The 24856-nt window shown below is 35.9% G+C and overlaps 1 protein-coding gene across 2 annotated transcripts in view; it reads left to right on the forward strand.

The window, feature by feature from the left end:
* Pcdh9 (protocadherin 9) overlaps nucleotides 1-23976 on the forward strand; it is an 881596-nt gene extending 857620 nt beyond the window's left edge. For both annotated transcript variants that reach the window (XM_052190827.1, XM_052190828.1), the window contains exon 5: nucleotides 21805-23976. In XM_052190827.1, coding sequence (XP_052046787.1) covers nucleotides 21805-22178 — 374 coding nt within the window. In that variant the 3' untranslated portion in view covers nucleotides 22179-23976. The remainder of the gene's footprint in view (nucleotides 1-21804) is intronic.
* The last annotated feature ends 880 nt before the right edge of the window (nucleotides 23977-24856 follow it).

The raw sequence follows: 24856 nt of genomic DNA on the forward strand, positions 1-24856 counted from the left end.
ATTCAGTTTGGGAGAAAGCAAGATAGCTCAAATGCTAAAACAAAGATAGAAAGCACCTAAAAATGATATTTGGAGTTGCCATTGCCTCTGATGCACACACACACACACACACACACACACACACACACACACACACACACGCACACGCACACGCACACGCACACGCACACACACACACACACCTTGGAGTCATGTGATTTATCTGATCTTTCTTCATAGGAATAATGGCCTCCAGGAGTATAGTGCTGCAATCAACATGAAAGCATCTTGTCTTTACTTTTTTTTTTTTTTAAATGCAAGCATCTTGACATGCTGGGTGAATTTGAAGGGCAGATTTAACTAGAACAGAGATTTACCTTAAGCACCCACTTCAAAACCTTCTCAAGACATGTTGTCACCACAGGTTTAAGAGAGTAAGTTCCAAAGCAAAGCAAAACCAATAAAAGAACAAAAGTTTTTAAAGACAAGTTTATCCTAAGAGAATCTTCCATGCTACCAAGAAAACTTGACTTTTTAGAAAATATACTTCCAAATGCAAGAGAAACCAAAAAGAAAAAAAAATGTCCATCTTTCCACCTCCTTAGATGAAAAGCAGCAACTCTTAGGTTCACCAGTGATAATATTTTGTTTCTTCTCTCACTGCTCCGATTCTTTGGGTGGAGTGGTGGGATGAACAAGAACTACAAGTCCCAGTGGCCTTTAAATGAATCACTGCTCTGAGATTGTTTCTTAACAATCCAGCTCACCAAGTGGAAGTGAGGGTATCTGGCTTAAGTGTAACTCTTATTTAACAAAATTGCTGAATTCTTTCCCTAAAGATCATTTTTGACATAAAGCCAATTGTGCTGGCACCACTTGTGGAAGGTTGGAATATTCTTATTTGAAATGATTGTTGAAGTTCGGTTTCCCTGTTCTCTCTCATGAGTTAGTCATCAAACCCAATAGAGGACAGAGGGTGCAGAGGCCACGGACTTTACATGGCTTGAGGAGTACTTCTGTGTATCATAATTAACAACTCTGCTGCTATACTTGTCAAGAAAGGGAAACACTGAATATCTTAACACCAGGAGATGGAGTCACTCTTTTTCTCCTGATCTTATTTAATAGTTCTGTTAAAACTGCATTTTTGCTTTTAAAACCAAAACATCAGATTGTAACACAAGTCAAAGAAAACATTCTCCTCCCTAGAGAAATTTGGTTGGAAGCATCATGAGCAAATGCCAGAGAACATATTAATAAAGAGATTTTCATCATCAATCTAGACACAATATACATAGGTGTCTTAGTCAGGGTTTCTATTCCTGCACAAACATCATGACCAAGAAGCAAGTTGGGGAGGAAAGGGTTTATTGAGCTTACACTTCCACATTGCAGTTCATCACCAAAGGAAGTCAGGGCTGGAACTCAAGCAGGCCAGGAAGCAGGAGCTGATGCAGAGGCCATGGAGGGATGTTTCTTACTGCCTTGCTTCCCCTGGCTTGCTCAGCCTGCTCTCTTATAGAATCCAAGAGCACCAGCCTAAAGGTGGTACCACCCACAAGGAGCCCTCCCCACTTGATCACTAACTGAGAAAATGCCCCACAGCTGGATCTCATGGAGGCACTTCCCTAACTGAAGCTCCTTCCTCTGTGATAACTTCAGCCTGTGTCAAGTTGATACACAAAACTAGCCAGTACAATAGGGCTTTTACATATTTCTGGTTTTCTTAGGAAAGTTAGGAGTAAAGAGATAGGCATGCACCAATAAAATGAATACATCTTTACTTTGAAGTAATTAAATCTACTTCAGAACAAGCCATGTTTTGTTTTATTTTCCTAGAATATAATTTCCATGTCCAAGTAGCTAATTTTTGTATCGGAATATACAGGTTTTTGAATTAATGAGAATCCTATCATGCACTCGCCAATAAATATGCAGCAAAGTAAACACAGAACACAAATGTGGTGTGTGCCTTGCTCTCAAATGATATGAAGGCAGCAGACGGCTCAAAGAAAGAAATGTCGGCACAAGGTGGTAAATCTTTAACAAGGATAGAGTGCTGGCTTACCTCAAATCCAGCCTGCGGTCCTGTCCCTAATGTTTTCTTAAGTGCTGCCACTCAACTTGAACTTCCCCGTGTCAGATGTTTGATGAACGCATTGACATACTTAGGCAGCAAATTCGTGTCAAACTGAGCTTTGGTCATTTCCACATTTGCTACTGATCATCTCAGCCAAAATGATCATAGGTGATTTTACATCTGTCACTGGGATCACCAGGAAAAATGGGGTGGCTTGGCCGATCTCTGTTCATAGCTTGAAGCTTGTTAAGGGCTTTGCTCCTGTAGATTCAGAATGTTTTCTCACAGCAAGAAATTAAAGAAAGAAAGAAACACACAAACACAAATCTAAATCTAATTTGTCTTTTAGGGAAAAAGCAAAATCATGCAGAATTTAGTTGCCTTTCTTTTCAAACAATAACAGTCATGCCTTTGTTGATCACGTTTTGTCTTTAGCTTCACTCATAATTTAACAAAGTTACTGACACCTTTGCAACACTGGCCTAAAGGATTTCTAGGCCATTGGTTTCTGAAGCTCAGATCTTGGCAGCTATGCAAGTGAAAACAAAGAATCAGCAGGAAGCAAGGCACATCTATTTCACATGAGCCGTGATGATGAAACTTCAAGTTGCCCAGAAAGAGCAACATCAAATAGCACTTTCAAATTGTGGAGTTAAGTGCATGTGTGCACATGTGCACCCCAATTCCCACCCCAAATACCCCCCCCACAGATACACCCCCACCACACCCACACCTACTCACTCACCCACCCACCCATACCCACCCACCCACCCACACACCCCACACACCCATACACACCTACACCCACCCCTACCCACCCACGCATACACCCACCCACTCACACACCCACCCACCCACACACATATACACACATACACACCCACACACCACACAGACAAACAGACACACACATTTGTGCACGCGCATACACTCAAATTGGGCTTACTCATTTGTGGAGATTAGCCACTATAAAGAACTTTTATTTATTTTATTTGGTTTGGCATTCATTGTAGAGAAGTAGAGAGACGGAGAAAACAGAAAAGTAGAAGCTGAGCATGGCCACATGAAGAGAAAGGGGAAAGAGGGAAGAGAATGGAAAGAGGGAGAGAAAGAGAGAAGAGCGAGAACTATGAGTTTTTACAGTTTGTTTACATGTGTTTGTTTTTAAACAGGTACGCTGTATTTATAAAGATTGGAGCCTGTCTATCTATAGTGACTGGCTGAATCAAATACATGAGAACAAACTTTAATTCAATGAATTGCCCAAGTGCAATCAGTATGGCTGTCAGCACAGCTCTACATAATAGTTCCTATAAGAGCACTGAAGACCATCTTACTAAGTGAGGTAACCCAGACTCAAAAGGTGAATCATGGTATGCACTTACTAATAAGTGGATATTAACCTAGAAAACTGGAATACCCAAAACATAATCCACACATCAAATGAGGTACAAGAAGAAAGGAGGAGTGGCCCCTGGTTCTGGAAAGACTCAGTGAAACAAACAGTATTTGGCAAAACCAGAATGGGGAAGTGGGAAGGGGTGGGTGGGAGGACAGGGGAAGAGAAGGGGGCTTACGGGACTTTCGGGGAGTGGGGGGGCTAGAAAAGGGGAAATCACTTGAAATGTAAATAAATTATATTGAATAAAAAAAAGAGCACTGAAGATTGTTAGACAAAAGTGTGTTTTGCATAAGAACAAAATTATTGTGTCACAATGATCTTTATCTCAACTTTTCCACTGGATGATACCCAGAAAAACTTTCCCTTAATATAATGAAAACATCATTTGCTATGTCCATTTCTATTTTATTTTTAGACAATAATTGAGTATAAATTTTCTTGCTTTGGTAATAAGCTGATATTTTAAAATCTCTTTTTAAATAACACATAAAACAATCCATTTGCAAAGTGTCTGAGGAGAACTTTAGTATGTTGTCTAATTCAGGGATTAGACAGGACACAATCACTAGGATGTATTTATAATTTAATTCAGGTTTCCAATCAAGTGAGATTGTCTAGCAATGTGAGGCACATGTCTTCTGCATTGCTGAAGTGTGTGCAGCATATTCAATACAGGAGAATACATTTTAGTATACACTGTCAGTAATCACCAAGAAGTCAAGCTTTTGGCTTAGCAAACAGCATTCTGAAAGGGAAAAGAGCTTGGTTTAGTCGCAATGTTTAAAGGGAGTATACAGCATAGTGATATATGCTTCATGCTATTGTTACATTTTGAGATGAAAGAGAGAACATTCTCGAATGTTTAAACCAGGTTAAAAAAATACTTTGAGTCTTTAATTTTGAATCATACTCAACCCAATCTTTCTAGACAGCTTAACTTTATAGATCCTGTCACAAGTTGAAAATCTTAAAAATCACCTAGATTAAAAATGAAGGTTCATAATATACTCTGCTTCTATTAGAGAGAAACAAAGCAACACCTTAGGCAATATTGATAATATTTGGCCAGCAGAAGCTATTTTGTGATTTTATTCATGTAAAAGACTGAGTCACAGAGAGTAATTAAAGAAATCAACAGATGGGCTGAAGAGATGGCTCAGCCATTAAAGGCTAGGCTCACAACCAAAAATACAAGAAATCAATAAATAATCATAAGCTTTTGTAACATTTTGTTATGTGATCAAACATATTCAGAACAATCTCTTATTCTCTAAAAAGTAAAAAGGAGCAATTGCTTACTATACAAAGATGCAATCTCCATAATTTAAAAGTATTTTTAAAGGACACTAGTATCTTTCATTTACTTTTTTCCCTTATTTGTCTTTTTGAGACAGTCTTTTTATGTAGGTCTTGTTCTCCTGGAACTTAACTATGTAGATAGGCTTGCCTTGAATTCATAGATCTTCATACCTGTGACTCGAGTGATGGAGGCATGTGTGTTATATCTAGCTCATTCACCTTTTATTAGCATATTATACATAAATTCACAAGGCTGTTCTGAAAATTTACATCAATTTTATTCTAGTTTATTATACTAATAATTAGTTTGAATATCACTTTTATCTATGTATTATGTGTATGTTTGCAAATTGCACATGTTACTTTGAATAAACTTGTGTCTACCTATGAAATGATTTTAAAGTTATATGTGTACCACTTAGACTTTCAAAGTTTGAATTGCAGTCGGGCCATTTTGTTAAGGGAGTCTGCTAGTGTTCCTCATTGGCAGACCCTAGGCCAACCATGCTTTCCATGGTTATTGTATTGATTCTGGTCACTGCATCAAAACTCAGAGTGGAGGAAAGTTAATTAATCTCATGCCAGGTAATTTGTAAAGTAACAAATATTTTTTAAGTTTTATTTCTTACTTTAATTCATTATTAATCTTTGTAGGGTCAATATTAGTGAGATCAATACATACTGCCAATTTTACTGATCAAATGATTTTTTTGTTATCATTTTCACCCTTTTACTGTTATTTTGTCTTTAGAACTCTGGAGTTCAATTTAATGCCTGTGTGGGATTAGGGACATAAGAGAGGTCTTGCAGTAGGAGAGATAATAGGTTCCCTTAACATTGGACATTATCTTGTTATCTTGTGTCTTTATTTTCTGGATTTCTGAATGGATGTTTAGTTCTTTGGAGAGTCTAATTGCTTCTCACCCTTCCTTAATCACTCATTCCTGGAGTTTTTGCTCCTGTTTTACCTTTATTATTTGATGGCCTTCCTTTAGGAAGATCTTATCAGTCAGTACTTTTGTTTTTAGTGTTTCTATGAGGGACCAAGGAAGGTGTATAAATTATGGCTAGTGAGGAGCCATACTTTTACATGGTCAGTTGACAAATGTCTCCAATCTTCTGTAGTTCAGATTCATATTCAACTGCCATCTGCCTCAAGTGTTCTTGTGTTTATGTTCAAGCATTTCTGCAAGGATCCAACTGAAGTGTAGATATTTTCCCAAAGAGTAACTTATAATATATTGATCAATAAAATTGTACCATTAGCGAAATTAGCATAGTAATCAACCAGCAATTATGCCCAAGAGATGAGTCATTTTAATAATACATACTGGAAACTGAGAACATATTTAGTGTAAAGAGTGAACAGATTTAGATATGAAATAAATGTGATTATTTATAACTCCTTTGAAGTTATTGAAATAACTAAAAAGAAGCAACTAGGCAAATGTCTCAGAATAAAAAAAATGCTTACTGAGTAATTTCTTCCTAGATATAGAAATTATTATCAGCCCCTTTCCAGTTTTCTTATACTTACTAACATATGTTAACCCTAAATATTTCCATGCAAGTATTATCATCTGGATGGATTATTACATTTTTAATACATTTTAAATTTTTTTAAAGAAATATAATTACATCATTTTCCCTTCTCCTTCTTCCCTTCAGTTCTACCCATGTACACCCTCTAAAAGCTCTCCCAGGATAACTCTATTCTCAAGTTGATAACCATTTTTTGTTGTAATATGCATGCATTTACACAAACACACATACACACATAAACACAACACAAACACACACTGATGGTGTGACCACTCTTCATTGTACTGTTAAAGTGACAGGCTTATTGTAGGTATGAGAAAGAAGAGTCTGAGGCCAGTAGAAAATGAGGTAGAAAGACCATGGCCAATGGTCTGGACCTGTCCATGAAAGAAGCAGGAACATAGCAAAGAGATTGGGGGACAGAGGTGTGAAGGAAGAGAAAGAAGAGGGGAGGGAAAGGAAGCAAGAACTTGTCAAAATAGCAGAGTTATAAGGAGAGTGAGTAGTTGGAAGGAAGGAACTCATAAGTTGAATTTAGGGGAGGGGAGGAAGTGAGTAGAACTAGGATACTAATATGGACTTCAAAATATGTAGCAGTTGCTTGTGACAATGAATGATCCTGGAAGCCAGCATGTGTATGCTAATAGACACTACAAATAGCCATTTGCCCATTTGTGTGTATGCGTGTGTGTGTGTGTGTGTGTGTGTGTGTGCATGTATATTGTTGTAAGAGTGATGACTATACATATATTTGCAGCATATGCTGCACATATGACAACACAATAGCTGTCTAATCAACAGAAAGTTGAATCACATCAGGAGGCTAGATGTCTCAGCTGGTCTTTGGTATATATTTTAAGATGTAGGCTCTACATGGTGGATTTGCTTTTTATAGCCTAAATATAACTTGTTGTCATTTCTGGAAGTCAAGGAATGGACTGGGCCATAGTCTATCATCCTGTGCAGTATGTAATTAAAGCTTGCTTTAAATTTGTCTTAAAAAAAAAAAAAAAAAAAAAAGATGTATGCAGGCTCTAATGCCAGTGAAGAAAGGAACTTGCCAGTCAAAGTGGTGTCCTTTCCATAGGCTGCCACCAGAGGGGGTGATCCACATTAGAGGTGTGTCTTCCACCTCAAATGATCACAGGTATACCCTTCTTATTTAAGTTATGATTAATTCCAAATATAGTCAAGCTGACACCCAAGAACTCCCATTGCACCAGTTCACATGACAACTGATACTGCCACTACTCAAGTTTTCCTTAACAGCCATTTCTAGGAAAGATAGTTTACAACAGATTTTCCAGGATTTTGACTCAAACAGTTCTCCACTTTTCTCTTCAGCAATGTTTCCTGATCCATAAATGCAGAAACTGTGATGTAGTTGTGTTCACTGGACTGGGGCTCTCTACAACCCATTAATCTCTTCTCTGTGCCCAGTTTTGATTAAATGTTAAAGCGCAGTAAATTTGCAACAACATTTTCATCTCAGAAAAAAGTAGTGTCTTATAGGCATTATAGAAAAAAAAGGATAATAACTCTTCTCTGTTAAATATTGCAATATTATATCTACTGAATTATTTGTGACTAATGATCATCCTACTAAGAACTGTATCTGCTCTTCCATCAAAATACAGCAATCAATGATTGGCAGAGAGGAAATTATTGTAGAAGTCTCTGACAAGTTTTACAGATTTTACAAAATTCTAATGTATTTATATCTTTATAGATGAACTAACATGTCAGAGATGTGTGTTAATGAACTGGTTTCTCTTTATTTGCAAGGTCTTCTGAGAAATAAATACTCAGTTTAGATTATAAGGGTAATCTGCTGCATCTCCCCAAGGGCTATCCTGTATATAATACTCTTTTATGTAGGTCATTTTCAATAATAGAGTAATGGCATTTTCAGCAGTTCCCTTAGGACACTCTTTCAAATATAATATTTTATTTTCACATTTTTATGTACAGCTGAGTTTAAGCAATAAAGGTCACAATGATATCTATAGGTGCTCTTACATGAAGCATTACTTATTTTAAAACCTCAGTATTCCTTAATGCTTATAAGAAATAAGCTTTATCGTGTAAGATAATGTATCTCTTGGGTATAAAGCTGCTTTGATCATCAACTTATTTATTTTTCCTAAATAGTTCTTTAACTTGAACAATTTTGCACATACCTGTACAAAAGCCTAAGTCCTGCAGTGACCTGCATCTCTCTACAGCTTGACCTGTGAGTAATTGCTAATAATTACTTTGGTATCTTCAGGCTTTAAAGGATGGTTTTCTTGCATATTGTGTGACTCTAGATTTCTGAAGCCTTTTATAAGGCTCTGTTGTTAAAGGAATAATGAACTGTCTGGCACGATTAAGTAGGAAACTGGGGTAGAGGAAGCAGTGTAATTACATTTTATTTGGGGACAGTCAAAGTTGCTTCCTTTCCAAAGTTAGGTGCAATACAAAAGTATTTGAGTGTGGCTATTTTGACCAAGTTATGTTATATTAAGCATCCCCATTATCTGTGCAAATCATTATGCTATGCACTTATTATCAGTATTTCTTTTTGTGAATTAAAATTCATACCTGTCTCCTTCATGGAGATTGCCACATAATGCTTGGTACAGAGGCCTTCTTGTTACCTTGATGGTGTGGAAACCTAGTCCATTCCACTTATTAAATATATCTAGTAATTGTGGATAATATACTAAATTATTATGTCACATATTAATGTTTCTAGCTTTTGAGATAGATCATTAACAAGTCCATTCTGTGAGATGGAGATGAGTGCCATCCCCCAAATAAACTGAAGCAAAAATACCCTGAAGATGACTGTAGACCTAGAAGATGTCTCAGTAGAGAGAAGTAGTTTTCATTGTGTGCTACAAATGGCTCTATTAAAATTTAACTTTTAAGAGACACTAAAATAGGAGGAATAAAGTGAGTTATTTTGAAATCCTTGAGAATATTCTATACATAAATGAACAGTAAATCCAAAGAGGACACTATGGTGAGGGTATTTAACCAAGCCAATGTGGCAAAGTATGGCAGACATTTGAGAAAATGAGTTAGCAGAATTGCTCCTCACTAAAGGAAATACAAGGACAAAGGGTGATGCAGAGACTGTCCTATGTGGGGATCCATACCACATGCAGACATCAAACTTAGACTCTATTGTTGATGCCAAGAAGTGCTTGCTGACAAGAGCCTGATACAGCTGTCTCCTGAGAGGCTCTGCCAGATCCTAACCAATACAGATGCCAATATTTGCAGCCAAATATTAAACTGCACAGAGAGAACCTAATAGAGGAGTTAGGGGAAGGACTGAGGAGCTAAGGGGCCTGATCTGGCATCAATGGGAAGGGATGCCCTTGGTCCTGTGGAGGCTCGATGCCCTAGTGTAGAGGGATGCTAGGAGGTATGGTGGGAGTGGGTTGGGGAACACGCTCATAGAAGGAGGGTAAGAGGTGATGGGATAGGGGGTTTGCACAGGGGAAACTGGAAAAAGGCATAACATTTGAAATGTAAACAAATAATATATCCAATTTAAAAAAGGAAAAAGAAAAAGAGAAAGAACTCAGTGTAAGAGTATAGGGGAATTCCAGAACAGGGAAGTGGGAAGGGGTGGATGGAAGAATAGGGGGACGGAAGAGGGCTTATGGAACTTGCGGGGAGTGGGGACCCAGAAAAGGGGAAATCATTTGCAATGTAAGTAAAAAAATAAAAGAAATAAAAAAATGCAATTACTAAAAAAAAAAAAAAAAACCTGAGATTTCACCTCACACCAGTCAGAATGGCTAAAGTTAAAATCTCAGGAGACAGAAAAAAAAAATTCAATCAAAGAAAAGAAAAAAATAAATAAAATTTTATGGAAGTTAAGAAAAGAAAAGAAAAGAAAAGAAAAGAAAAGGAAGTGGGTTAGGAAATAAGAGATTTGGTAGAGACAAGATGATACACTTCCGCCAAGGAAAGGTTTGTGGCCTTTACCAGGTGGTTATGAGAAGCAAGGTGGCAGATAGTCTCCACAAATACTGTGCTAAGTTAAGATATGTTTCTAAATTGTCCATATTCTCAACAGTCCTCTCATGAGGCCTCCAAATGTGTTGGTGGGTTACCATCGGCAAAGGAGACATTGATGATGCAATTAAATGTCTCCTGAAAGAAGCTGTCCTGGATAAATGAATAAAGCAGTAGTAGGCCTTGTGTGTTGGACACTGAGATTTTCCAGAGGAAGGATGGATGAGGGAGGTAGAGATGGGATGGTGAGCACTGAGTAAAGGTGGAAAGAGGCACAGCACAAAATCATGGCAACGGTAGAGATGCTGAAAGAAATAACTCAGGAAGACACCTGTCCTTGGACTTTGTCATTGGACACTGGAGGATTTGATCCCAGATTATTGATTGGAGCATAAATGTTTGTTGCTCTAAGACAGTACATTTGTAGTAATTTGGTATAACAGTTAGTGAAACTAAAATACATCTAGATCCTGTGGCTAGACTTTGCAGACCAAAAAAATATATAAAAACTAAAAGACAAGCTTAAGCCCTGTTAAGAAATAGTAGTGATTTGGCGCTGTTGTCTTTGTGAGGGATTAATTAGAATGAATGTTGTCAGGTAATTGGAGGTATGGATTGAGTAAAGAATCTACTCTATGTTTGCTGTTTATATGGCCCAGGAGCTAGGTTTCAGGCTTTCAGTTTAACAGGTTTAGAAAAATAAGGTTGCATCTTGTCAATTCATTAGTTACAGGTGTTGAGATTGAGTTGATGTATTTTAGTCTCACAAGGCTATGGTGACGGTTCTATGCGGCTGGATCTAGGTCTGGAGGCACTGGGTTGTAATGATCTTTTGACCCTCTTTAGTTGGTGGGAGAAAGGGAGAAAGGTGAGCTGACAAATCCACAGACTGAGAAATGAGGACACTGTTAGGTCTTAGAAACTGAACTCAGAAACTTTCCATTGGGTACTTTGTATTGAGTACCATACTACGGCCTCTCTTAACCTCTTTTATTGGCTAAAATCCAATGGATTAGTAAATTTATTACAGTTCTGAAATCTCCTTTGCTATGTGATTTGGCACAGTTGCTGTTTGCATGTTGTATCATATAAACTGTCGAGTGGGAAATGCCGTCCAGAGCAAAAGGTTAGATGTCTGCCTAACAGGTGTCAAAGATGACTCCATTTCTAATCATGTACTTTTCCTGAAACATCAATCGTGTGATTAATATTTCTTATGTCAGAATGATGAACTGAAGCTGTGTGTGGTGGATTATGTCTGTAAGCCTAGTACTTAGCAGGATGCGCTCCGCGAGACAATGACCAAACTGGATTGTGTAGAGATTTCTAGGATATCCCGGACTATAGAATGTTTAAAGGAACACACAAAGAAACAAAGAAAGTAAGAAGAGATCTATAGATAAACTTTTTGAATACTAAGTTAATATGGAAGTTGGAGACATTTACTTTTTAGCCTTTGAAATGATATTCTGAAATCTAATGATACAGGCATTTGGAAGATGGGTCTTCTGCAAGGTCAAGGAAAACCTCAAAGGACTGTGCATGTATACTGGGGTATCATCAACACATAAGGTCATATTGCAATGAGAATTTACAAGAGCCAATTTTATACACCTACCAAGCATTCTGACAAGTTAGTGTTCTGGAGAAGCTTAGACAGAAACAAGGAAACTGAAGCAGTAAGGTTGGAGACTCTCTGGAGTTTGAGAGATCCTATGCTCTATGTCAAAGCTACTGAGTCACCATTTTTTCTCCTCTGGAAACAAGTAAGGTATGTGTTTAACAGATCTGCGGTGACTTGGGAGACATGTCAAGGTCTGAGAAGTTTAACTTTAATTGAGAAATGGCAGCACGAAGGAGAGAAATCAACACATGCCCTTGCATCACAACATGAGGTTCCTGAACAGGAGCCTAGCAAACTTTTCTGGAGAATTTGCATAAGTGTGAGGATTCAGGACACCCTCCACACTTCCTGCCTCACAATCTGCATTTTAAAAAGTTCCCTCAAATGATTCATAAGTATATTAACATTTGAGAAGCAGTTTGATAATGACATTTCCATTAAAAGTTGTGGCAAAATAATTCAAATATAAATATGTGCACATGTACAGGGATGAATCACAGAGACTACACTGGAGGTTTTTGTGTGTTTGTTTAATTTATTTTTTAATTAATTAATTATTTCTATTTTGACCTTTAAAATAATGATCTTTAGATATTATATAAGTTTGTAAATTCAACCATATCTTGAGATCTTTGATTATCTATGTGTGTATGCCCCTATTTCTATGTGAATGCAGTCATGTGCATGATGTAACATACATGTAGAAGTCAAAAAAACAGGTTCATATGTAGGTTTGTGTCATTCACTTTAAGACAATTGCTTAAAGAAAATTACTTTTCTTGCTGCACATACTGTCTAGGCTAGCTGTCACACAGGCTCTTGTGTATTTCTCTGTGACTATCTAGGGATGCTAGAATTATATATGGTCATATAATGTACCTAGCTTCTACATGGGCTCTTTGAATCAAATTTGATTCTTCAAACTGCACAGCAAATGTTTTACTAACTGAGCTATCATCCCAGTGTCAGAGACCTTATATTATTTACTGAGGGATGTTCTCTAATTTGTCTGCGCATTACAGTTATATGAGACTACTTATTTTCTAAGACTGTGAGATGTGGAATGCTTAAACTCAGACATTAGTACCAAAAGGAAACTGCAGAGACACACCTTAGCTAAAATTCCATCATAGATCTCTGACTATAAACATGGATGTGAACTTCACCAGTTTCTACTTTTACTGAAATACTTGGGTACAGGGAATAGTGGAGACTTTGCAAAGTGAAATTACTACTCAACATTGTGTAAGGAACTGCTAACTGCTTGGATTCAGACAAGCAATTGCAACAGTTTATAGGAAAAGAATTATGAAAATTATTCTATATTTTTAAGTTTGATCTAACCTAGAAATCAATCCTGTGAATTGGTTTCTGGACAAAAAAAAAAACAAAAAACAAAAACAAAAAAAAACCCAAATTAAAACCACAATAACAAATAAAACTTACTTTAAAGATTCCACAAGACTGATGGGTCATTTAAATGTAGTTATTGCAGAGAGATGAATTATTACAGACTGAGGTCTTTTGTTCTATAACTGTAAACGTTTGTGAAACTGCCACTAGGTTATAGTAACCTGAACCCTTTTTTTAAAGCTGTTACTTTTATTTGGCTCTAAAATCCATTACCTGTTCTTTTCCTTAAGAGGCAAGTTATAGTTTTACATGTTCAGTTATCTCTTACAAGTGACTTCATTGTGTCATAATTACGATTTTTCTCTTTAAAAGTTCTTTCAGTCTAAATAAGATGTACCTAATACGAATATTTTCTGTGAAACAATTCAGTTTACAGAAAATGGAGAGTAATTCAGTGATCAGTATATGAATGACTTTTTAAATGAAAGTCATCAAATACCATTAAAATAAATAGTAAACTCCAGAATAAAGTAAGTGTGATCTACAATAATGTAAACAAGGCGCTACAAATCAAATTTGGTCAAAATGTAAACATTGGTTTACATTCTCAGTGAAGGTCTGTTTCATTAAACTGATGTCATTGAATTGATTACAAAATAAAATCATAATGGGAAATAAATGGAAATGCATAAAATTACATGAGACAATTTCCTTTTGAAAACTCACATTCAGTGGATAAGAAAAGGGTTATTGCTATTCATGCAATTCAGAAAAGGGCAGACAATGTATATGAAACTGACCCATTCCCTGTAAGTTCTACAGTCTTCTATGTACAGTATGTTCTCTGGGTAGGAATCTAATTCTGGGAGTGGCATTGAGTTATTATATTTTGATTGTCTCCTGCAAATTTTGACTTTTCATTTGTAAATAAAAGGAAAATTTTCTAATGAAGAATGTATAAACTGGGTGTCCACTTACATATAGAAATAACAGTTTTCAAAGGAAATATAACTTCACACTCCAAAACATAAATGCAACCCAAAGGATAAAATTATTTAGTAGAACAACAAAATCATAACATTTTTACCTGTATAGTGCTCTTCACTGTAAAATGAGAATAATAGAGAAATGATTGCTTATCAGGTTCTATGACTAACAAACACAGTTACATCAATGAGTAATAAATATGAAGGGCTTAGGCAATAACTTTTCATCTTAATTTTTAGATATGAGTCTGTGGGCTATGAAACCTAAAATTCTTTCCTCCAAATCCACTCTAACTCATTCTTCTGCTAGAACTCATATAAGTTTCTGGTGACCATGGAGCTTGGGGTTTGAGGAGACAACATTAATTAAATCAAATCTTTAGTGAAAGACTGAGTGAATGGGAAATCCTTTTCTCCAAAATAAAGTTTTCTGTTACCATCTGTAATCCACATCCTTACCAAACTTAGGCATCCTCAAGTATTTCAGTCAGCTGGGTGGCTTTGCAGTTATGCTTAGCACATCATTCCACTATTTTGCATGATCCTTAGATTGATGTGTTAGTCTCTTGCCAGTCTGACATGTATCCGATAAGAAGGACTTAGGAGGGATAACTGTTCATCCAACAGATGTTAGTTCATGTTTTGCTTGGCCACATTGCTCTGAGCTGATGGCAACATAGTATATCATGGTAGGAGTGTATAGTGAAGAAGACTATTCAGATCACTGCACCAAGTGAAACCATAAAGTACCGAGTAAGAGAAGAACAGGTGAGGTAGTATCTTCTTCTGCACAATTACACACCAAATAGCCTAACAGCTCTTTACTAAGTCACAGTTCTAAAAGTTGTGACACAATCCCAATAGCATAGGCTGATAATCAGACCTTTAATGCATGACCTGCGATTTATTGCAAGACATTCCAGAACCTGACTGTTGTAGTTGTACTCTCTTATAAACTTCAGACAGTGCCATAATGTCCAGTGTGAAACCCATGCTTGAGAACCAGACAATGAAGTTATAAGAAAGGAAGGCAGAAAGAAAGAAAGAAAGAAAGAAAGAAAGAAAGAAAGAAAGAAAGAAAGAAGCTAAGAAAGAAGCTAAGAAAGAAAGAAAGAAGCTAAGAAAGAAAGGAAAATGTCAAAGGAAAGAAAGAAGAAAAAGGCAGAAGGAATAAAAGAAGGAAGGAAGGAAAGAAGGATGGAAAAGAAAGTCACAAAAGTATTTGTGTAAAGTTTCATTCATTGCTATTAAATTACCTGTAGTTGATGCACCAAAGGTTGGAATTCCACATTTCTGCTAGAATGACATGAAAAATGACTGAAGGTATTATAGAACAAACACATTGTTGTATTTTGTATGTGTATGTGTTTGTGAAGGTAAATGTTTATGTTTATGTGTGTGCACATACATGTGCATAAATAAGCCAAAGGTCTTCTGGAAGTGAGGTGCCCAGTTTTCAGAGGAACCACCAGACTGATTTCCAGAGTAGTTGTACCACTTTGCAACCCCACCAGCAGTGGAGGAGTGTTCCTCTTTCTTCACATCCTCGCCAACACCTGCTGTCTTCTGAATTTTTAATCTTAGCCATTCTGACTGGTGTAAGGTGAAATCTCAGGGTTGTTTTGATTTGCATTTCCCTAATGACTAATGACGTTGAACATTTTTAAGATGCTTCTCCACCATCTGAAGTTCTTCAGGTGAAAATTCTTTAACTCTGTATTCCATTTTTAATAGGGTTATTTGGTTTTCTGGGGTCTAACTTCTTGAGTTCTTTATATATCTTGGATATTAGCCCTCTATCTGATGTAGGGTTGGTGAAGATCTTTTCTCAATTTGTTGGTTGTCGATTTGCCCTTTTGATGTTGTCCTTTGCCTTATAGAAACTTTGTAATTTTATGAGGTCCTATTTGTCAACTCTTGATCTTAGAGCATAAGCTATTGGTGTTCTGTTCAGGAACCAGAAGATCCTGCTATACCCCTCCTGGGCAAATACCCAGAGGATTCCCCAGCATGTAATAAGGATACATGTTCCACTATGTTCATAGCAGCCCTATTTATAATTGCCAGAAACTGGAAAGAACCCAGGTATCCCTCAACAGAAGAGTGGATGCAAAAAATGTGGTATATATACACAATGGAGTGCTATTCAGCCATTAGAAACAATGAATTCATGAAATTCTTAGGCAAATGGATGGAGCTGGAGAACATCATACTAAGTGAGGTAACCCAGACTCAAAAGATGAATCATGGTATGCACTCACTAATAAGTGGTTATTAACCTCGAAAACTGGAATACCAAAAACATAATCCACACACCTAATGAGGTACAAGAAGAACGGAGGAGTGGCCCCTTGTTCTGGAAAGACTCAGTGAAGCAGTATAGGGCAAAACCAGAACAGGGAAGTGGGAAGGGTTGGGTGGGAAAATAGGGGGAGGGAAGGGAGCTGATGGGACTTTCGGGAGTTGGGGTGTAGAAAAGGGGAAATCATTTGAAATGTAAATAAAAATATATTGAATAAAAAAATATTTGTAATATATATTAAAAAAAAGAAGCCAAAGGTCAATCTTGAATGACGTGGCGGTTCCTGTCCACCATTTCTGAGACAGAGTCTCTGTGTGCCTTAGAGCTTACCCTTTAGGCTGTCCTTCTAACTCCCCAAACTTCCATCTCTTTCTGCCTCCTCACCATGGGAATCATAAGCATAGAATATCACATTCAGCTGTCACCCATAGCGACTGGACCTTGGACTCAAGCCCTCATATGTACTCATATAGCAAAATGTAACCAACTGATTTACCCTTCCAGCCAGAGAATACAAACAATCTTAAAGAACATCTTTCCCTATTATTAACTGGATCTCTGGGTGTGGTTGGAAATTATTACTCATATTTTCTGGTCTCATCTCCTGCTTTTATTTGTTCAGCTGGGTGCCGTGTTGTACTTTCTCACATAAAATCTAAGCTGTGTTGACACCACGGTGCAGATTTTTGTAGTATGCTTTGCATCAGAGCACAGTAATAACTTGTATGCCCCATGTGACATTCTTTGTAAGTACTGCTCTGGCACAGAGGAAAATCATGCTACAGTGGGAGTTTGCCCAAGGGTCAATGTTCCTTCGCATTTCTGATGCCAGTTCCTCCTTTGAAAGTTGTTTATTTTTACCATGTTTAGATTGTTAGCAAATTAGCCATGAGGACTTTCACAGTAACTCAAAAAATACAAGAATAAAGAATATAAGAGTGGATGTATCAAATCTATCAAGGAATTATACTTCTGACATTTCTTTAGCTTGCTCCCAACTTACACAAAATATAAAAAATGTATTAAAGTTAATCCATAAAAAGACAAATCATTTGTTTTTCCACATAGATTATGAACAAATTTTATAAGGAAAGAAAAAGAACCTGAGGGCAGAAATAAGCTAGTCAAACTACTAGATGTTGTTCTATTGCCTTCTACAGACACGGTGTCTATGAACTTAAAATAAATGGCTCAGAATGTTTATTTTCTGGAAATTTTGTTATAGGAAGAATGATGAAGGGGAGAAACCAGAAGACAAAAAATTAAATTTTCTCCAGTGGGTTACGAGTAGTAAACCCTAAACAAAATTATTACATGCAGGTCATGCAGGCCACACCAGAAGACAAATGCTAAAGAGGAAGAGGGTAGGGGAATCACATCAGGAATTTAGGTTAGCCTGGTTTTTGGTAGTTGATGTGTTAGTGTACATCTTTAATTGCTGCACTTAGGAGACAGACAGAGAAGAATCCCTTATATTTTTGAAGGCAGCCTTGCCCTTGTCTGGGAAGTGAGTTCCAGACCACTGAAGGCTTCAATGCAACTTAGCTAAAGTCATCTAACTATGCACACATCTCAGTCCAGGAGCACTAGTCCTTGGTCGCCTGATTCCAGATAAGTCTTTGTGCGTCTCTGTCTAGATCCCTCTTTATGAGAACTGTAACAAAAATAAAAAATCTGCCTAACATCTGTCGAAGTGTCACTCTGTGTCTGGCTTCATTATAGATATTTTGCTTAAAAGTTACTTAAGAAACTACAAAAGTTATACAATTGAATTCATAATCTTTATCAGGTCCTTCAAGTTCATTTATTAGAAGGCATCATGCATGATAAAATTACTGAAGAACAATTTACATTAGTGAAAAGTATCACTGTTTTGAAAACTAAGAATTTTACAACATACAAAAATTTTAGATCAAAATGTTGTAATCAATCAATTAACTTTAAGAAGAACTTTCAGTATCTTAGGGAAATTATACACTGTCATTAAAAGTCACCCTGGTACTCTGTAAAGAGATGCCTATCCCTTAATCCATTAACTGGTCTCTTTTCTGTCACAATGGCATTGTTTTCTAACCTTTCAGCAGACAGCTCTAAAGTCAATTGCATCCAGGGTAGATGGACACTCCTCTGTAAGGGTAGTGATATTTACTATTTACTATTTAACTGCACTATTGCAGGTACACAGTGCCGTGTGTAGCTAGTGTTCAGCAGATTTTTACAAAATAATAACCATTGATTGTAACACAAAAATCACTGTACTCTGTACAAGTGAATCAATGTGTCAAACTTAAGTCTCACGTATAATTATAGACACAGTATATTGAATAAGGCAAATTTAAAAATAAACTTGTATGCTTTCCTTTTAAGGGTTCAATGAAAACTTAATTCTATTGACATTTCTGAGGTAACTTCAAGAAAAGAAAAATGTATCCAATTAATGAAACTGTAAAAGTAAAGGTCAAAGTTTGCTGTGCTGGCTGGGAGACAAGTTACACATCTAACTTGTGATTCACTAGTTTATCTCAATTGATCTCCAGAAGGAGTGAATACATTTAAGAGAAGTTAAATAATTCATTTATTAGCTGTCACAGAGTATTGCCAAGGCAAAAGACTGCTGTTGGGAAGCTTTTGGTGAGAGATTTGTGGAATCAGCATCTTTTATCCTAATTACTTAAGGTCTGCCTTTAAGCGAAGGATATCTTTAATAATTCTCAGAACATTTTCAACCTCATAAAATTTTAATTAACAATTAGCATTGTTCATAGATCATCACTATGAACTACTGCTAATTGCTTAGCATTGCAAGGGAAGCTGAAAAGCAAACTGACACATTTTTTTTTCCACCACTGGATATTTCAGTGGGTTGGGACAAAACAAAAATCCAAGCTCACATATGTACAACCTCCCCCATTTCCAAGACATTAATGGAGAAATGCAAGGAGTGTGGTCTGAAATTTTGCTAGTCTCTAAAAACAAGGATGTGTGGAACTTTCAAGGTACCTATTATAGACGGATCACTGAGGTCCTGGAAAATTTGCTTGGGGAATGTAGAACAGAAATGACCCTTGAAGGAGCCGGTAATTAAATGAAAACAGGCCAGGCAAAAGGCAGCTGCAGTCTCATGATCTTATTGCAAGAAGCAGACTTTGGTTTAAGTAAAATGTGTTAGCACTGTGGATATAGAGTCACTAAGCATACCACAGCCTACATAAAAGTGAGAAATTAGTTTGAACTTTGAAAGTGTGGCTAGATTAGAGAGAGAGAGAGAGAGAGAGAGAGAGAGAGAGAGAGAGAGAGAGAGAGAGAAAGCTCATCGAGAAATTTAAATTAAATATCCAAAGAAGTAAATAATCAGTGGAGATTTCAGAAAGATATAAAGTAACGAATGTCTGTTTCAACGCCATAAAATTGCTTGCATTTGAAGAGATGAGGACACAGGTTATATGGGAACAGATTTGGAGGTTATTCTCAGAACAGATTTTTGAATCTAGAAATATGACGGAACGGATGTTTGCTTGAAATAGTGCGATCAGCCATGACTATCTATTTCCCATCTCCAACTTGCTTGGTCATGTGTCCTGTGAGATAGTGACTTAGTCTTTACCATCAGATTCTACCATTTCATCAAGTAGTTTATCACATGCAGAAAGTTATCAGAAGAGCATCAAGGAAGTCCAAATGCTGGACATTTAAAAAAAAGTAACAGTGCTAAAATAAATTCAGCAAATATTTAATTACAATTACTGTCTTGTTATGTCAATTGCTGTCTAGGCATCAGGGAAATAAGTTTTAATTTTTATACCTTTTCAGTAATGCTATTTTTTGTTTCCTGTCTAATTTCTGGTTTTCCTTTTAAAGCATTTTTCTCCTATAGCCCAGGCCAAACTTTAGCTCCTGGGTTTCTTGTTTCTTGTCATGTGTGGTGATTGTGAGAGTTATCATCAGGCTGACTTGACTCTCTATTTTCAAACTTTTAAATACCTAAGTATTGCCTGTCCATTTAACATCTTTCCTAAAACTGATTCCTATTTTTCAAAGGATGTTTTATCTCTTCATCATAAAATGAAAATTTACCAGCTAAACACAAACAAACAAACACACACACACACAAACTCTCCTGTTCCTTACCTATTTAACAACTGTTTTTCATTACTGTATGCAATTTTTTTAACAATTAAGAATTACTTTTAAAATACAGGTTAAAGTACTTGCTTTATGTCAATTTCTAATAAAAAGTAAAAACAGATGATGAAATTCTCCCTTGAATATTATCATTCATGTAATTCAATTAGCAATTTAGCCTCAAAGTTCTTTTTTGAATGCTTATTGTTGTTCTGTGTTTATTTTTATGTTTATTTCCTCTCTCCTACTTATTTACATGTGGGGTCTGACTATATTGCCAATGCTAGACTCAAACATTTGGATGCTAGCATAGCTGGGATGTTATTAAAGTATTACCACATACTTTATTTTTTGATTACATATGTTATACATCTAGAAACTAGATAAGGAATGAAAAGCCAATCTCAGTCATCAGTTTAATGTTTCTATTTATGTTTATATTTTATGTTTATATTTACTTATGATTTAGAATGATTACAAATGCCTAGATATGACTGTCTTATATTTAGTCAAAATGTCTATGGAAACAAACATTTAGTTTTATTAAAAAGTATTTGAAGTTTATTTTCATTTGATGTCATATAAACAAAATGTCAGTCACAATGTAGAAGAAACTGTATCCATGTAACTCTTTCTAGCATTCTGCTTTTATGGCACTGTTTTTCAAGAACGATATTTGATATTTGCTTCTGTGCATTGTAAAATTTACATATTCTAATTTATAATGTCTGTTTTTTATACTTTCTTATAGATTTAAGCACATCACCATGAATTTTAATATGTAAATATGTAATGATTCATATGCCATCAATTAATCAAGATAAGATCTCCCTATTTACCCATATGTGTCTTTTTTCATTCTGTGCACTTGGATATACAGAAGAAGGTTAAAAGAATATAAAACATATTTTTTAATTGGAAACAATGAATGTATTTGCTTCTGTGTTCTCTGCATTCATCTTAAAAAAACATGTAGTCTAGTATCTCTGAATGGTTTATTTCAGGCAAAGATAAGATCACCACTCTGTTTTTTACCCTGAAAATATTTTGAAGGAAAATTTTAACCAATATCTTCCTTTTTCTGCCTCTTGTCTTCTACAGATGGACCTCTAGGTCCCCGAGGGTTAGCTGAAGCTACAGAGATGTGCACTCAAGAGTGTCTGGTTTTGGGTCACTCTGATAATTGCTGGATGCCTCCTGGCTTGGGTCCATACCAACACCCTAAATCTCCTTTGTCAACCTTTGCACCCCAGAAAGAATGGATCAAGAAAGACAAGCTCGTGAATGGGCACACCCTGACAAGAGCTTGGAAAGAAGACACCAACAGGAACCAATTCAATGACCGTAAGCAGTATGGCTCCAATGAAGGCCATTTCAACGCTGGCAGCCACATGGCAGACATTCCTCTGGCAAATCTGAAGTCCTATAAGCAAGCAGGAGGCACGATTGAGAGTCCTAAGGAGCACCAACTTTAAGATGAAGCTATATGGGACTTAATACCTTTAATCTAAATAGACATGCTAATACTGTGTGTTGGAGCTTTATGTATTCAATAGATCTCTACAACTATGCCCCTTATAGTAGGGAATACTCATAACTTTGTGTTAGCACGATGGAGGATACAATGCTTTGCAACATAAGAGAGAAAATAGTTCTACTAGCCATGTGATGATGTTCTTTACTAGAATTGATTAAACTCTCCAGAGATCTCTCCATTGTGCAATTTATTTTTATTACTGCATTTTCTTTTGACCCTGGACTGCTGCTATGAACAATAGAATATGCATTTGGAGAGTAAGAAAGTTCCATGGATTAGAGTGACTGACAAAACATATCCAGTTAGAAATTTGTGCTCTTTTTGTCTTTGGTTTATGCTGGGACCTCTATACTTGACATTATACTTCAAACAAAACTTTAAAAGATAAGCATTAAACCTATTGTGCTGTTAACACCGTTAGTGGACACTTGTAAGTCAATCAGTGTTAAAGTATTTGTAAATAGAAGCAAGCTATTATTAACAACTTTTGTGTACTTATAGCACTCACCTGAAAATGTTGTAGCATAATTCTGTGTTGATGGTTGCTTCTTTCCTTTTCTCAATTTCCCTCTTTTTTTCTTATTTTAGTTGTTTCTTTCAGTGAGGTGTTTCTGCGTTAGTAGTCTGTCTTGGCACACATTGTTCAAAGAATCTTAAACATTTGTGTTTTAAAACAGTTCTGAATTGTTACTTATTCTATGATAACTTAGAATGTTAGAACTCTGTAAAAATATAAAGACAAAGGAAAATATGAAAACTTCAAACAACAATAGCAGCAGACAAATACTTCTGCACACTCTTGGAAATTCAGAACCTCTTTTTAATATCCTTATTTTCAAAGTAGGCAAAATTAAAAATACTTAATTAGTACCATTAAGTGCGAAAGTGATGGGAAGTATTATCCATGAAATGTGATATAATATTCTGTACTTGCTACTCTTTGAAAACTAATGTATTAAAATCAGCATATATTGAAGAAAAAAATCATTACTTAAAAATAGTTTCAATTGGACAAATGTGTGTCTCCAACTTTGTTGAAATGACAGAGTTTGTGTTGATCCTCATATACAATACTGTTGTTGTAACACAAGTGTTATTAGACCATAGCCACAAAATATTTAATGTGTTGTGCCTTCATGATGTAACAGAACATTCTCCAGGTAGGTAGTTGGGGAAAATAAAGGGATAAATCTCTAATTATTGCTGTTTAAATGTTTGTTATCATAGTTGGTCAATGCCTGGCAGGTACCAGCATTTTGTCACTTGGGTCAAACCAAAGGAGTGACAGATATGTTAATAAGATCTCAGTTGCACGTGCTAACAAATCCAAATTTGAACATTCTTAGGAGGTTTTTTGTTAAGGCATGACAGATGATTTAAACAAATAAATAGCATGCAACAAAATGTCTTTATTGAAAGGAGTGAAAGTTATATTAACGCCACGGTTCACCATCAATTTAAAAGTTAAAAAAAAAAGAAAAATGTTAAAAAAAATCGCTAATCCGATAGTTAATTTGTTCTTACCAAAAATAAAGTTACTTTGTAAATAGCAGTTCACATTTTTCCACAGTATAATGGAAAATAATGGGTAGGGGTGCATTGCTTATTGAAGTCATTTTTGTCGGTTTGTGAGGGGTGTTTGATGACTTTGACAAAATAAATATCTAAACAATTATCCTTGTTACTGCTTTGCCAGTTCTACGTTATTTACAATTATTCAGCTCTTGCAATAAATGTTCTGAATTACTGATTGTGTTGTGTTTATTCTTGTTCAAGATCCAAATTACTTATTTATCTCCATTCTACTGTTTGAATAAGAATATTTTAATAAAATTCACGTGTAACTTATAATTCAAGGAGGTCTTATGGATTTGCAAGATTTATGCAGTGAAAGTATGACTTCAAATGAAAATTTTAGTTTTTCAGGTGGTCTGTGAAATGAATTTCTAAGGAATTTTATAGAGGAAAGTAATTCTTCTAACCCATGATTCCTAGTTGGAACTTAAATCAGAAACTGGGCTAAAACCCCTAAATTGATGGACAGAGCTTTATTTTATTTGCATTTTATTTTATTTCTAGAAATGAAAGTAAACATAGAATCCTATGCAATGAAATCAATAAGATACATTCAAATAAATGTCATGTGTTCATGTTTACCATACAATAGTTGATAATATTTGTTTCTAGTTGGAGTGGGAGTCTGGATAAAGAATTTTGATTCTTTCCTTAGAGATCATTCAGGATCTATAAATAAGAAATAAGGGAGAGAGACAACATAAACACTTCAGCCTGTACTACCAGTTGGATGGTACGTAATAACCAAACCTCAGATTAAACCAGATCTATCGATTCAACTGATTTGAAGTATACTTTTATTTTTGCTTTCTGTTTCAGAAAACAGAGTGAGTGGATGAATACATGCATAGATATACACATATACACACACACACAAATATAGGCACTTTGGGAAAATATTATAATCTGCAAAGTCTATTTCTCTATTCATTTATTTACTTTTTGGAAATCAGCTCAATCTTTCCACCCTCATCTAAGTTTCCTTTTCTGAAGTTTTGAAAAGAAATTCTATTGCTTTGTGCCTGCAATATTTCTTTAAAC

Source organism: Apodemus sylvaticus, chromosome 8 (assembly GCF_947179515.1).
Source record: "Apodemus sylvaticus chromosome 8, mApoSyl1.1, whole genome shotgun sequence".
In the NCBI taxonomy this organism is placed as follows: Eukaryota; Metazoa; Chordata; class Mammalia; order Rodentia; family Muridae; genus Apodemus; species Apodemus sylvaticus.